General features: G+C 36.7%; 1 protein-coding gene and 1 gene segment (V, D, J or C); one reads left to right on the top strand and one right to left on the bottom strand.

Annotated features, from left to right (window-relative positions):
* Window positions 1-8: 8 nt before the first annotated feature.
* On the bottom strand, window positions 9-2,754 carry LOC311082539. Of its 2 annotated transcripts, none has more exons than one of them (5): window positions 2,617-2,754; window positions 1,686-2,006; window positions 1,192-1,259; window positions 1,015-1,120; window positions 9-908 (listed from the first exon to the last, which is right to left on the bottom strand). The 2 variants fall into 2 exon arrangements; another variant differs by having other exon boundaries at window positions 1,197-1,259.
* Window positions 2,755-5,336: 2,582 nt separating this feature from the next.
* erap2 (endoplasmic reticulum aminopeptidase 2) lies at window positions 5,337-12,842 on the top strand. Its single transcript, XM_084113656.1, has 19 exons — window positions 5,337-5,464; window positions 6,498-7,085; window positions 7,163-7,301; window positions 7,438-7,572; window positions 7,714-7,834; window positions 7,949-8,103; window positions 8,197-8,310; window positions 8,962-9,093; window positions 9,211-9,342; window positions 9,436-9,504; window positions 9,675-9,850; window positions 9,992-10,071; window positions 10,240-10,423; window positions 10,551-10,707; window positions 10,877-11,061; window positions 11,173-11,334; window positions 11,869-12,009; window positions 12,107-12,188; window positions 12,273-12,842. The coding sequence occupies exons 2-19, from the start codon at window positions 6,592-6,594 to the stop codon at window positions 12,417-12,419; spliced, it is 2,805 nt and encodes a 934-aa protein (XP_083969782.1). The 5' UTR covers window positions 5,337-5,464; window positions 6,498-6,591; the 3' UTR covers window positions 12,420-12,842.
* The last annotated feature ends 764 nt before the right edge of the window (window positions 12,843-13,606 follow it).

Below are 13,606 nucleotides of genomic sequence, written 5' to 3'. Positions count from 1 at the left end.
ATATATATATATATATAACATATTATATTATAATAACTAATTTATTCAACAAGGAAGCATTCAATTGTCAGTAAAGACATTTATAATTTGACAAAATATTTCAATGTCAAAAAATGCAGTTCTTTGGAACTTTCTATTCATCAAAGTATCCTAAAAAAAAAAAAGTATCACGATTTCCTCAAAAATATTAAACAGCTTAACTGTTTTCCCCATTGATAATAGGAAGAATTTTTTCTTGAGCAGCAAATCAGCATATTATACTGATTTCTGAATGACCATGTGACACTGAAGACTGAAGAAAAGTTATATTTTAAAATTAAAAATTGAAAAATAATTTAAATTGTAATATTTCGCAATATTACAGTTTTTACTGTATTTCTGGTCAAATAAATACAGATTTCTTTCAAAAACATTAGCAACGAAAAAATCTTACCAACCGTAAACTTTTGAACTGTAGTGTAATTACAAACAATTGTGAAATAAATGCACACAAAAAACTTGATAAAGCACTTGAGTCACATTCAAACAAACCCCCTTGATATAAACACACTTTGTTTCAATCTTCGATAGAGTGTTATGCACAATGATCTCATTTCGTCAAAGGTATCAACAGTTCAACAGTCATTCAGATCAACAGTTCAACAGTGTTACATGAGTGGAAGATGACTTTACAAAGCCATGGCCTACATAAACAGCCTTGTAGTGCAGCTCATTTGTTGTATTGTGGATGTGATGTGGTTTTGAGCAGCTATCACACTGATCTGCCCATATCGAAGCACCTGTGTCTTTCGGTCTGCAACTCATCGAGACGCTCATCAACATTCCAGGTTCTCATTTACATCAGCCGGAGTTCCTTCAGCAGCGCGTCCAATTAAATCTGACAACCGTGACAGTTGTGTTTGAAAAGTCTGCAAATTTTGCAGAAGAAAAATATGACAGGTTTCATTTTAATTGTGAAAAATGTAAAAGTTGCCACTGCTCAGACATTGCATAAGCAGTAATATGAGCGCTCACCACTTTATGACGGCTTGCGCTGTCATCAATGTGTTGAAAATGGTGATTTTCAGGAGGAGAATTCTGAGAGCTTGAATGAATATTAGATCTTTGTTTGCTCTCACTTCTGCAAGTAGAGAAAATGAGTACAAAACAGACACTAAATTGAATTCTTAGGATTAACAAATTGCCTCTTACCGTACCTTCCAATAAACTGCTTTGATGGTCCAAACAAATATCAGACGTTTCTTCATCATCAGCCCTTTCTGAAATGCATTTTACAATATAACACGTTACAATAAGGTCCCTTTAGTTAACGTTAGATAATGCATTGCCTAAAATTGACTAACAATGAGCAATGCGTTTGTATTAACTAACAACGAGCGATAAATCTTAAAAAAATTAAATTTACCTAAGATGCTTCAGAAGTATTGTCATTAATAGTTCATGTTGACTATACAGTAATGATCAATAAGTTATGGCAACATGTTTTTACATTGCTTTAACTCATCAAAATAAGTTAAGCAAATTTTAATTTTTTAAGTTATACAAGATTCATGTAATTTCAGTTGAAATGACTTAACGTCCAAATTTATTGTACTTTGTTTGTTTTACAGTGAGTGGTTAACTAATGTTAACAAATGGAGCCTTTTACATAATGCAAGAATCGTGATAGTAATTACAGAATTTACCAGTCGTCTCCTTTGGGAATCCAGCATAGTGTCTGTGCATTAGTTGATCGGAGCCTCGGTGACTCACAAAGCAAGTGTAGGACGTCCACTCACTCGATGCCACAGAGATAAAAGACATTGCGCTCTGAATGCCATTGTGTCCTTGGAGTAAGTTAGAGACTGCTGGATTAGTTCCTCTGGTGCCACTAGAAATCCAGGCCACCTCCATCTCTCCTTGATGAACGTCATGAACCACACACACCAGTATGGTCAAGCCGCTGTGATCAGTGTTCAGATGAAACGGTGGAGATAAAATGACATGAGGGACAGCATCTGATCCCACTTTAGAGACAAGAACAGTATTCATAGAAGTTAGAAACGGTAGTATTAGTATGCATAGTTACTCCACCTTTTTTGAAAGAAATTGATACTTTTATTCAGTAAGGATGCATGTATTGATCAGAAGATTATTTCAAATAAATGCTGTTCTTTTGAATTTTCTATTCTTCAAAGAATCCTGGGGGGAAAAAAGTCACGGTTTCAATAAAAATATTAAGGGAGCACAACTGCTTTTTAACATTGATGATAATAATAAGAGCAGCATATTAGAATGATTTCTGAAGGATCATGTGACACTGAAGACTGGAGTAATGATGCAAAAAAATACCTTTGCTATCACAGGAATAAAATATGTACTAATAGAAAACAATGATCTTAAATTGTAATAATATTTCACAATATTTCTGGTTTTACTGTATTTTTTAAATAAAATATATGATTAGTTTATTTCAAAAACCTTAAAAAAAACATATATATTTAAAAATATAGCCCAGTTATTGCATAAATACATGTATTTAAAATTATATTATCTAATGAAGTGCCTTACTTGAGCTTTGTAATTGCTAAAAATGTTAGTAATTGTGCTAGCCTTCCTATAAACTCTACAACTTACTTGTAAAAAGCATGGTGGTGAGGAGGGTGGGAAGCATGTTGATGTTGTTCAACTCTATGAGTTCAGCCAGGCAGTGAAAAGGATTATCAAGTTTCAGTCATGTGATTTCACACCCGCCATGGAATCTTTCCATCGGTGTGTTGCTGTGCCAAAATACTATGGCTGTGCTAAAATGAGAACACAAAGGCCTGTGCCGCTAAACACGTTGATACACATAGTTTGGCATCGGGTTTCATTCATGGGGTAGAATAACATTCACATTTTGAATACAATATTCAAAAAGAGTTCAATTCGCGCATTCACCTCACTCCGAGTTCATGATCATTTGATTTTCAGAATTTGTTGGACAAAATATGTACTTTAATATAATGAAATAGACATACACAATGTTTTCCTGGTGTGATATGTTGTATTTCTTGTGAGAATGTGATGTAGAGTGTTTCCAAAGATTCACACCTGTTTTATGTTGGTTACTTCTGTGGTGAGAGAGAGATAATATCAATATCAACACCAACGGCTGTACCGGCTGGTTTGTACATCTGGATGAAATAAAACGGCACTTTCAAAGAATGTTTTGATCAGGGATATGCTAAAGATGCTTGATCTCTTCTAAAAGTTTTTGGCATGAAACAAAATAGCAGAATTAATTGGCCATTTTTTGCAAGTCAGTTTCAAGTCTTAAGTATTAATAGAAAAGCTTGAGTCAAGTCCTCTTATGAGACCTCAGGGCCTCAACTTATATACCTGTAAATAAATATCTCTTTTTTGTTTCATTAAGTACACCAAAACAATTATGCAATATTACAATATTATAGTATTTTATTGTTCATATATTCATTATTGTGAATATAATATATTTTTGTCTAATAATTTCTAGTTTGATTATATCAAATTGAAAAGGCTAAGATTTATTTTCCACACACATTTATTACTTTAATTAATCACTGAACATATGAAAGACCAAAAAAGCCGAAATGTCCAAGTCATTATCTCAGATTTGAGTACAAGAATTGGTGGTACTTGTTGGTGATTATAATAGTAATAATGGTAATAATATAGTAATAATAGTAATAATAAACTCTTTACAATAAGGTCTAATTTATTGACAATGACAATGCTAACAATGAGCAATATAACTTTACAGCATGTTAGTAAATAAAAATGTTCTAGTTCAATGTGCATTATCTAATGTTAAAAGATACAACTTTTGATCTTAATAATGTATTAGTAAATGTTGAGATTAACATGAATAACTGTTAACAAATGAAAACTTATTGTAAAGTGTTACCATAATGATAATAATAATAACGCTCCCTTGAGGAACACACACAGGACTTCTTGGTGTTGTCCACTATGACGACGACAGCCTGTGTGTGTTTTTTCGGGCAGGTCTCGAAATCGAGACAGTCCTCGAGGGATGCTTATTGAATTTGTTGACTCAATGATTGCTGCATCCGCAGCCCCTGTCCCAGCGAAAGTTAGGCCAGAGCCCACTGTAGACAAGGAGCCCGAGCCCACCACAATCCCAGCGCCAGAGCTGATGCCTGAGCCAAAGATCGTCCCGGAGCATGAGCCCAGTGAAAAATCTGACCGTGAGCTGGCAAAATCGTGGCACTTGGGAGTGCTGGTGGAATATGAGGGGATGGAGTGGAGCTCTGTCCCTTCTAAAAAGGTGGATGCAAAAGCACAGAACTCAGCACCCCTTATACATTTGGAGGAGAGTGCTACACGTAGCACTATGCCTGTTTCGTCAAACGGTCTTTTGATCTCCCGTCCTCCCTCCCACCTCCTCTCTCTGTTTCGCATCAGCTAGAACGGCCCGTCCTGAGGTGTCTCAATGTCCCGCGTCAGCCAGAGAGGCTGTTCCAAACCTTTGTCAACGAATCGTCCCTCTACCCTTTTAGCTCAGTCGGGCTCCGCCTTCCCTTTCCGGCTCCACCTCAGTCCTCCGGCACCCTGGCTCCACCTCGTCCACTCGTCCCCACGGCTCAGCCTTGGTCTCCAGGACCTTCTGTGTCGCACGGTCTCTTCGGCTCCGCCTGGGTCTCCACCGCCATCAGCTCTTCCTCAGTCTGTCGTCCCCCTGGTTCCGCCTGCCAAGACTCCACCATGGCTCTTCCCTCCCTCGACTCCTACGTCCTGAGATTCCTGCTGGGGGTTCCGCCATGGCTCCTCCTACCGTTGCCTCCTCCCTGGATTCTCCCGCTGTTGTCTCCACCCTGGCTCCTGTGGTTGTCTCGTGTTCCAGCCCTGCGTCCACCTCCTTAGCCCCCTCCCGCCCTCCCTTTGTTGGACTTTGCATATTAATTTGCATACATAGTTGCGCTTTTTTGAGATGGGGGAAATGTTACGGGTGATCTGGTCTTGTGTTTGCTTTGGGTGGATTTTCCACGTGTTTAGTTCTGTTTCCTGTGTTTGAGTTTGTTTCTATGGTTTTTCATTGATTTGATTAGGTGTGTATTCATAGCCTTGTTTTTTTTAATCAGTCTTGGTCCGTTCTCTTTTTACTATGTTGGTTGTTTCGTTCATGTTTTTGGAGATAGTTTGTTGTGTTGTTACATTTTGAGTTTGTTAAAAAATCTAATTACTGCTGCGACTAAATCCAGCCTTTTATTTTACCATGCTGCAACCACTTGCTGACACAGACATGACCTGGCTGTTTGTACGTGTTGATGGCTCTAGGTCATTCCTCTGCTCGGTGGCTTGAGCCCCGCTGTGTTGTCATTTGAATGCAGATACACAGCCAGACAGCACATACTCAGCAGCTGCTGCAAACCAGGAAATTGTGGGCAGGACAAATGAAAGAGAAAATGAAAGCAGCCGACACAATGATACAGCTGAACTTCAGGTAAAGACACAAAACTGAACGGTTAAAATGAGTGTGTTCTTCAACAATGCTGTTAGTAGATTCTTGTCCTACTTTACAGAGACCGCATTATAGTGTTACAAATGCATTCCAGTATAGAGCTAGAGATTGTGTACTGTATAACAGCAGATGTCAATGTATGAACATGAACAGGCTATCACATTACAGAGTGAGGTCAACAGAGAACGCAGCACTGCTCTGTTTTGCCATGCGTGTTATTTTAAGAGCATTTTGGTTGTTGTCTTTTATTTTAATTAGCATTTCGATCATTCTAGCATGTGCTAGAATGTTAGGGTTAGGGTTAGTGCTTTGCCCAATCGCACATGCTCACTGTGAAATGTAAAGAAATTATGAAATGTGTATATGGGTAATTTTCCAATTAGAGAGGCAAACGAGAGGCAGAATTTGAACCAAAAAAAGGTTTAATATGCTATGTTCAGTAAAATGTAAGCTTTTTGGTAACACCACATACTTAAAAAAATTCAAAAATGTCACTCTTCAGATCAACCATCACTGATCTTTACAAACAGAAAGTAGTCAAAATTTAATTTGCTCTTTTCTTAAAGGGGTGATATCCATTTTTGTAACACCATTGACTTGAAGTTGGACGACACAACTTTTTCTTAAAATTTTTCAAATTTTACATTTGAATTAATTTAAGTGTACATCTTAAAATCTATGTTCGCTTTATAACCACTGTGTTAAAAATGTTATATTGTTGCAATTACATCACAGGATAGCTCTTTGTTTAAAGTAGGAATATGTAGATTTTGTTAGTTAAATATCTATTTTAAAACATAAATGTATCTTTTAACAGTGCTCAAGACGGTTTTACCTTACAAAATACATATGCATACATTTTATGATTTTTTATGGTGGTATTTAAAGTTTAAAAAGAGAGACACTTGTCACAGCAAATGAAGAATGACCCATATACAGTGATTTATTGTTATTAAAGACAAAGAGAACTTCAAATATTTACATATCATTAACAATTTCACCTTTCTCTCCACAGGGTACAGTGACTGCCAATATCTAACCATTCAAAAATATGAAAGTTCATCAAAATCAGTAATTCCAAAACCAATACCCACAAGTTATATTTCAATATGCATCTCTTGTTTTTAACCCTGCTCTTTCTGGAGTCACACTTTTGTGTCCAGTCTTCTGAGAGCAATAGTCCTGTTGGCAATAACATGGCCACAAACGGCCTTCCTTTTCCATGGAGTAAAATGCGCCTGCCAAACTACATAGTGCCTGTACATTATCATCTGCTTATTCATCCCAATCTCACCACACTGAGGTTCAATGGTTCTGTGAAGATTGAAATTGATGTCAAAAACAACACAAACTGGGTGGTGCTACACAGCAAGAACCTTAAGATCTTCACAGCCACTGTTCTGGATGAGCATGAGGCCCATCTGTCAGACAAGGTGCTCTCTGTGCTGGAATATCCTCCACATGAACAGATCGCCATCTTCTCCCCAAAGATTCTGACCTCTGGGGAAAAATACTTCCTGTATTTGGAATTTGGTGCACCATTAAGTGATGGGTTCTATGGATTTTATAAGAGTACATATAAGACAAAAGCAGGAGAGACCAGGTATAGTTCAAATTTCATAAATCATACATATTGCAAATAATTGCTAAATAATCAAACTAAATTTTTTTCCCTTAAAGGGTCCTGGCATCCACCCACTTTGAGCCCACATCTGCCCGAATGGCCTTGCCATGTTTTGATGAACCCACTTTCAAAGCTAATTACACTGTCAGAATAAGGAGGGGTCCGTCACATATAGCTTTGTCGAACATGCCATTAGTAAGCTCATTACATACTACCAATGCACACTGTAAAAAGTATAGATATATATATGAGAAACTATTTTGAAAAATGATTTAACAAATACAACATGGCCTTTTAAAATTTTGAAAATATCCTTATCTTTACTTTACAGGAACAAACTGTGGAAATCGGCAATGGCCTGTTTGAAGACCAGTTTGAAGTGAGTGTGAAGATGAGTTCATACCTGTTGGCCTTCATTGTCTGCGACTTCAAATCTGTTAGTGGGGTAACGGCAACTGGAATTAATGTAAGTAACTAAAACTTGTGACAACTTCCACAATATGAAATGGAAACATGTGAACTTTTTCTGCTTGAAGTATGAAGTTTTCATCACAGGCTCTCAGGTGAGAAAATCATCTTGAATCAGCTGTTTTGTCTTCTCCCAAAGATTTCTATATATGCAGTTCCAGAGAAAAGGCATCAGACGCACTATGCTCTTGAGGCTGCTTTGAGGCTTTTGGAGTTTTATGAACAATATTTCAACATACTTTATCCCCTGCCAAAACTGGGTAAGTACATCTTGCATTTTCCTTACCTTTTACTTCTAATGTTTCAGTGCATATGTTACTGTATGATGTGCCTTTAGATATTTACATTGTTGTTTATTTTATGATGTGTTCCAGATCTGATAGCTATTCCAGATTTTCAGTCAGGCGCTATGGAGAACTGGGGTTTGACTACTTATAGGGAGACCTCTCTTCTGTATGACCCTGACATCTCATCAGCCTCGGATAAGCTCTGGGTTACCACAGTGATAGGACATGAGATAGCCCATCAGGTTGGATATAAAATATATTCTTAACTTCATCTGTTATTATTTTTCAATTACAGGAGTATTACATGTAAGTTCATTTGTTATTTTTTTCCCCAGTGGTTTGGAAACCTGGTGACTATGGAGTGGTGGAATGACATTTGGCTGAATGAAGGCTTTGCACGATATATGGAATTTGTCTCTGTTGGGGCAGTATATCCAGAGCTTAAAATTGTATGTCAGAGTTTCAAATATCTCTCTCTATATATAATGTAATGGGTAACGTAAAATCCGGCAGTCATTATTGCAAAATAAACCACAATGAGTAATCAAGATTGTTTAACCCTGAGGTGGCTTATTTTGCAAAATTGACCCTGTACATTATCCATCTTATTATGCAGCTTTATAATTTTACCTATATATCATCTTAAAACTTCTGCCAAAAGAAAATAAATTATTATAACCCAGCTAACAGGGAACGTTCTCAGAACTTTAGCTAACGTTCTTCCAGTGTTCAAAGTTATAGTATAATGTTGTAACATTATTATACATCATTCATGGAAGGTTTCTTCCTGAAAGGTTTTAGTCTGACGTTCATCAAAAATAACATTCCCATAATGTTTGCAAAATTATAAAATGGAATGTTTCCTTAACGTTCGCATAACCAAGATAAAACATTTTCATAACTTAATATGAACATTAGCAAAAATTTCTTAGAACATAGTTTTTGTTAGCTGGGAATGTACAAAACAATCCTACTTTGACCAAAGTGAATCAAGTATTCAAGAGAGCTGAGTAATAAGTGAATAAATAAATATCAACACTAATATTCTGTAGACTAGCTTGTTTTGAATAGGGTCTCACATGCTTTCTTTTACATGTTAGGAGGACCACTTCCTGGACACCTGCTTTGGAGCTATTGGACGGGATTCACTAAATTCTTCCAGGCCAATTTCCAGTTTAGCCGAGAACCCTACTCAGATAAAGGAGATGTTTGATACTGTGTCATATGACAAGGTAGGAAAATGTTACATGTTAAAACATAATTACAATTGCAGGTGAAGATGAGTGCCAACTCTGAATTATTTATTAATGTTTAATTTTATTCAATTACTTTATTATTGAATATTTTAGGGAGCATGTATTCTCCATATGCTGAGGCATTTCTTGACAGATGAAGGCTTCCAGAGTGGCATAATTCGGTATCTTCGGAGGTTCAGGTACAGCAATGCCAGAAATGAAGATCTGTGGGACAGCCTTATTAAAGTATGTCACTTCTTCATCCACTGCCTTTTTCTGTCATACATTTAAAATGTAGCATCAAAACAAAAACTCATTCTCTCTTCACGCTCTGTACAGACATGTTCTGAAGAGGAATTTACAGCAGGAGAACACTGTTACAGCAGTACTCAAGCTACTAAAAATGCGGTAAAGTGTCACATTATAAATAAAATATTAGATTTTTGCTATTTAACATTCACAGCACTCCATAAAACAGAATAGACACCACGGAAGACATGCTTCAAAGTGTTTTCTTGCACCTTGATGGTGATGCTTAACAGTCTGAAAAACTCTTTGTTTAACTCTTTACATTGTAGTATCGTTTTGCTGGGGAGCACGTAGACCTGAAGAAAATGATGTACACTTGGACTCTACAAAAGGGCATACCACTGGTCACAGTGAAGTGGCAAAAAAGGAAACTTTATATTGGGCAAGAACGCTTCTTAAAGATAGTCCTGCCTGATGATCCCTCATGGCATTCACTTCAAGAAGGGTAACAACACACATACAGAATCACATGTATACATACACAGTTCTCGCTGTCTTTTGTGTTTTATAGTTATATGCCATAATTATAGGCAGTGAAATGTCTCTGATATGACTCTTCGTAACAGAAAAAAATTCTTCTCCATAGCTATCTGTGGCACATCCCTTTGACATATAAAACAAGTCACTCTGACCATGAGATAAAGCACATTTTGCACACAAAATCAGGTAAGATTCGGTGAAAAATCATTCTCAAATGTATACTTTATATATATATATAGGAAACTGGGTCTAGTTGCCACATGAGGAAGTTGTTAGTTACAAGGATGTTGTACTTGGTGAAATCAAGCTCACCCGTACAGTCAATAACTTTTTCCACCAATCTCTCAAACCCAGATGTGTTGACGCTGGATGAGGAAGTAGACTGGGTGAAGCTCAACACTGACATGAATGGATATTACATGGTTCATTATGATGAGGAGGGCTGGAACGCCCTGACGGAGCTTCTGAGAGTAAACCACACTGCTCTGAGCTTTACGGACAGAGCCAGTCTCATTCATAACGCCTTCCAGCTAGTCACGTGAGTTTACTGTGCAGGTCCACTGCTCTCATTATAAAGCATGTCTCATTAAAAGGAAAACAGGAGGAGCATAATTGTATTATCCTATGAGCTCATTTGTAATGTTATTTATTTTCATAATTTCCAGTGCGGGACGACTGTCACTAGACAGAGCTTTAGATCTGATCAGTTACCTGAAGTCCGAGACCCACAATGTTCCTCTCCTGCAAGGGCTTGGCTATCTTCAATCATTCTACAAGCTGATAGAAAAGAGAAACATAGCTGACGTTACTTATAATCTGAAGGTATGACACAAACATTTCCTGGAGTCTAATTTCATTTACTGTCCTCATTCCTCCACATATCCGTCAAAGAGTCTTTCATTTCAGTAAGGCCGTTGAGTTCAAATGAGTTCAAATGAGAGTTTATTTCATCTTGTATGTTTCCATAGCTATGTCTGGTTTTGTCCTGCAGACGTACATCTTGCAGTATTTCAGAGATGTGATTGACAAGCAGTCGTGGAGTGATGATGGGACGGTCTCAGACCGGAGACTGCGTGAAGAGGTTCTTTCCCTTGCATGTGATTTTGGTTATCCACCGTGTTTGGAAAAGGCTAAACAGCTCTATGATAGTTGGGTGGAATCCAATGGTACAATCAGGTGACTTGACAACACAGGATTTGTTTCCCTCCAAAAAATATCACATTTTTATCATTTGAAATGATTATATCAGCAGATTTCTTAACACCTGACTAATGTTTTACAAACTAGCTTACCAACTGATGTGTCTGAGACGGTTTATATGATTGGAGCCCAGGATGACAGCGGTTGGGCCTACCTACTGGAAAAGTATGGTGTTTCCATGTGTGAGACAGAGAAGAGCAAGTTTCTCTCAGCTTTAGCAAGCAGCAAGGACTCTGAAAAACTATCAAGGTACGTTGTTATCGACACATTTACACTAGAACCCCCACGGGTCGTTGAATACCCAAAACCGCCAGCGGGTAAAATTTAATCTGGTTTTATTTTTAACAACAGGGAATTCTAAATAACACAATTTTAGTAAAAGTCAGTGACTGGGAGACTTTTTATTGAAAATCTGTTATGTACATTTGAAAAACAGCCATGGGTAAATTTGATTACATTTTATTTTAAGGTGTCATTGTTACAGTGTAATTATATATTTAAGTACTGAGTAATATTAAGCAACTACATGTACTTACTATAGGGTTAGGTTAGGATTAGGATTTGGTTGAGGGTTAGTTGCATGTAATTATGCATAATTTACTGTTATTACTATGGTAAGTACATGTAACATATGTAACAAGGACACTGTAAAATAAAGTGTTACCGTAAACTTTACCCCGTGGCGGTTCTAGTGTTAAAAAAGTCATATGTATTCTGATTTTGTGTGTTAGGTTTAACATCACACAATGCCTTGTACAGTATTTCTCAATTTTTTTTCTGTAGATTATTACAGCTTGGAATGGATGGAACTGTAATAAAAACACAGAATTTACCCAGTCTCATATACATGGTGGCCAGAAATCCAATGGGTCATTTTCTAGCATGGGATTTTGTGAAGAAACACTGGAATGAACTAGTAGAAAAGTAGGTGCAATCCACTGCTTCTTATTTAGGTTATAAAGCTGGCACTAGTTGTGGTTTGTTCATTATGAATATAAGATACTCTTATCTCATTATCAAGGTTTCCACTGGGATCTTTTGGAATCAGAAACATCATTGCTGGCACTGTAACTCAGTTCTCGTCCACAGAGGAGCTGAGAGAGGTGGGTTGTTTATTTGTTGTTTAGAGGGAATGATCATCTAGTTTTGATGGTTCATTTACAGTGTTTCATTATTTTTGTGTTAAGGTTGAGGCTTTCTTCAAGTCCATCACAGAGCAGGTATCTCAGCTGCGTATCACACAGGTAGCCACAGAAAACGTGGAGAAGAACATTGTGTGGCTCAGAAGGAATCTAGAGACCATGAGGACTTGGTTGCAGCAAAGACTCAATTAAAACGTAAAAACAGATCAACATTTCAGACTAGTATTATACTAGTATAATGGTTTTGGTATATTAATCAGTGGATACTGATTAGCAACTCCATATGACTTTCCAAGTTTTCTATTATTTTGCCTTTTTTTTAGATTGTATTTTAATTATATTGGGTAACGGCTTGAATAATGCATGATGTGTTTGCTTTTTCTAGTTTACTTTTTTAAACAGCTTTGCAGTTTCAAACCACTAATGGTTTTGCCTTTGTGTTTTTCTTTGCCTTGATATGTCTCTTGACAGCTGTGCCACATTTTGTAACTAATGTTAATAGGAGACTGCCTATTAATTAGTGGCACAAAATCATACTTGAAAATGCTGAAAATGAATGAACTGAATAAGGTTTGGAACAAAAAAAATTAATAAACATGTTTTATATATAAGGGATGATAGCTTAAAGCCTCTGGTTTAGCCTAAAAACAAAAATGGGTTCTTATGAAACATGACAATGACAGGAAATGGATTAAATGAAGAATGAACATTGTTTAAGATGACAGTGCATTTCATTTTAATGTAGGCCTGCTGATAAAACATTTAGGACATTTATCACTTGTCCTCCACTAAGCTTTTGTTATTATCACAATCACTTCCATACATTGCAAAGTGATGTATCAGTAAGAATAATTAGATCAAATAACTAGTAAATAATTTGGAATTGATTCAATACACTATAGAACTATAGAACTACTTCGTTATATGTCATGCTCAAAACACTGTTGAACGTTGGTTAAATATCATAAGGTATATCATCCAGACATTAAAGGGGTATTGAGCTGCATTTTTATTTTATTTTAAATATAATGTTCTTTGAGGTCCAGTTATAATGTTAGCAAGATTTTTAAATAAAAAACATCCTAATTTAGAAGTAAAATGCTGTTTTCTTTCCCCTGTTTGACCCTCACTTTAAAGGTAAATGTGATTTGATCCAAGTACAAAGATCCTGGACAACATCTTTGTTGATCCTGGAACAACATTTCAATCAACCAATCAGATTTGAGGGACAAGTTTACTTGGAACAAAAATCCACCCTTCTGTCCTTTTAAATGTCCACATTAAAGATCAATATCTCTACTCTCCATAATTAAGGTAGGCCTATTATGCTGTGGTCTGCAGCACTCATGAGTCATGGAGTAGTTCAACAAAAGCCTGCA

This window comes from Abramis brama, assembly GCF_963993115.1.
Source record: "Abramis brama genome assembly, chromosome: 5".
Taxonomy (NCBI): domain Eukaryota; kingdom Metazoa; phylum Chordata; class Actinopteri; order Cypriniformes; family Leuciscidae; genus Abramis; species Abramis brama.
Note: the sequence above shows the minus strand (reverse complement) of the source record. Positions and strands in the feature narration are given on the sequence as shown.